We start from the raw sequence: 1,341 nt of genomic DNA, 5'->3' as shown, positions 1-1,341 counted from the left end.
ACTCACCAGTGCGACAGAGGCCTCCCCCAGTGACCTACATCTGGCCTCAGCTCGGGGAACACGTCATCTCTGCCGTCCATGTCCAGGTAAAAGTTGCGCAGCAGCGCCAGGCGTCTCTTGGTCTTCCACAACATCTCCCCGTACTGGAACATGCGCCACCTCCTCTGCTTCCTCAGCCAGCCTGAACACATTGTCACCAGAAACAATTATCTTTATTTTCATAGGAGTTTTACGGCACTTGCAACCCAAATTAGGTCTAATATAAAGGCTGAAAGTAGTTTTTGCTTTTGTTAGTTTAACGGCACTTGCAACACAAGAAGGTCATACAAGTGCTGAAGATTGGTTGTTTTTGTTTTATGAAGAGTCTTACGGCACTTGCAACCCAATTAGGTCATATAAGTGCCAAAGATTGTTTTTGTCTCAGTTTTATGGCACTAGCAACCCAACAAGGCCATATAAGTGCCAAAGATTATTTTTGTCTCAGTTTTACGGTACTAGCAACCCAACAAGGTCATATAAGTGCCAAAGATTATTTTTGTCTTAGTTTTACGGCACTTGCAACACAAGTAGGTCATATAAGTGACGAAGAATGTTTGTTTTTGTTTAAGTAGGAGTTCTACGGTACTTGGGACACGATTAGGTCACGCAAGTGCCAAAGATTCTAGCTGCTACAACAGAATAACAAACAAAAAAGGAGGAGAAATAAGGACATTTTCCAGAACAATCCATGCAGTAATGTGTTGACATTCAAGGCGTTGAGCCTAAGACAAAAAAATTTTTGGAGAATTGCCTGACGGGCAGAAAAATGTGGATTTTTTTTAATTTCACAATTTCGCAGAGCGCCTGATTTCACCACGACACATCACATTTATTTTCACTATTAACGCAGCCTGCGTGACACTCACTCGATCTTCTAGACGACATCGTCTGATCATCGGATTTCTCCCCCTCGTCACCCTCATCTAGGTCTCCCTCCGACTCCACTTCCTCTAGATCGCCGTCACCCAGGTCGTCACCATCGGAAGATTTGTCGTCTCCGCTGTCCTTGAACTCATCCCCCGACGACTGCTTCTCCTCTGCCACGCCCACTTGCACCTGGCTGATCAGCTTGATGGCGCTGGAAACATTGGCGGAAAAAACAAACAACATTCCAAACTGTTTAAAAAGCGATGCCCCCTGGAAGATCGACTCGGTTCGGTTCAGTTTCTGGCGGCTTCAGTGCACACTACAATATGAGACCAACTGCCCAAACCGATTGCCCGCCGCACGGCCTTGAAAATTAACGTGTTTGTTATTGAAGGTCATCATCAGTTTTGTCGGTTTTGCCCCTCCCATAGAGGA

General features: G+C 45.5%; 1 protein-coding gene across 1 annotated transcript in view; it reads right to left on the bottom strand.

Annotated features, from left to right (window-relative positions):
- LOC101856430 (general transcription factor 3C polypeptide 2) overlaps window positions 1-1,117 on the bottom strand; it is a gene marked incomplete at its 5' end in the record, with an annotated part of 14,379 nt that extends 13,262 nt beyond the window's left edge. The window contains 2 exon segments of the mRNA XM_013083276.2: window positions 7-181; window positions 906-1,117. Coding sequence (XP_012938730.1) covers window positions 7-181; window positions 906-1,117 — 387 coding nt within the window.
- Between the last annotated feature and the right edge of the window lie 224 nt (window positions 1,118-1,341).

The sequence above is a fragment of the Aplysia californica genome, unplaced genomic scaffold (genome assembly GCF_000002075.1).
Source record: "Aplysia californica isolate F4 #8 unplaced genomic scaffold, AplCal3.0 scaffold00222, whole genome shotgun sequence".
NCBI classification, from domain to species: Eukaryota; Metazoa; Mollusca; class Gastropoda; order Aplysiida; family Aplysiidae; genus Aplysia; species Aplysia californica.
The sequence above is the reverse complement of the archived record's forward strand: the minus strand, read 5'-3'. Positions and strand labels throughout refer to the sequence as shown.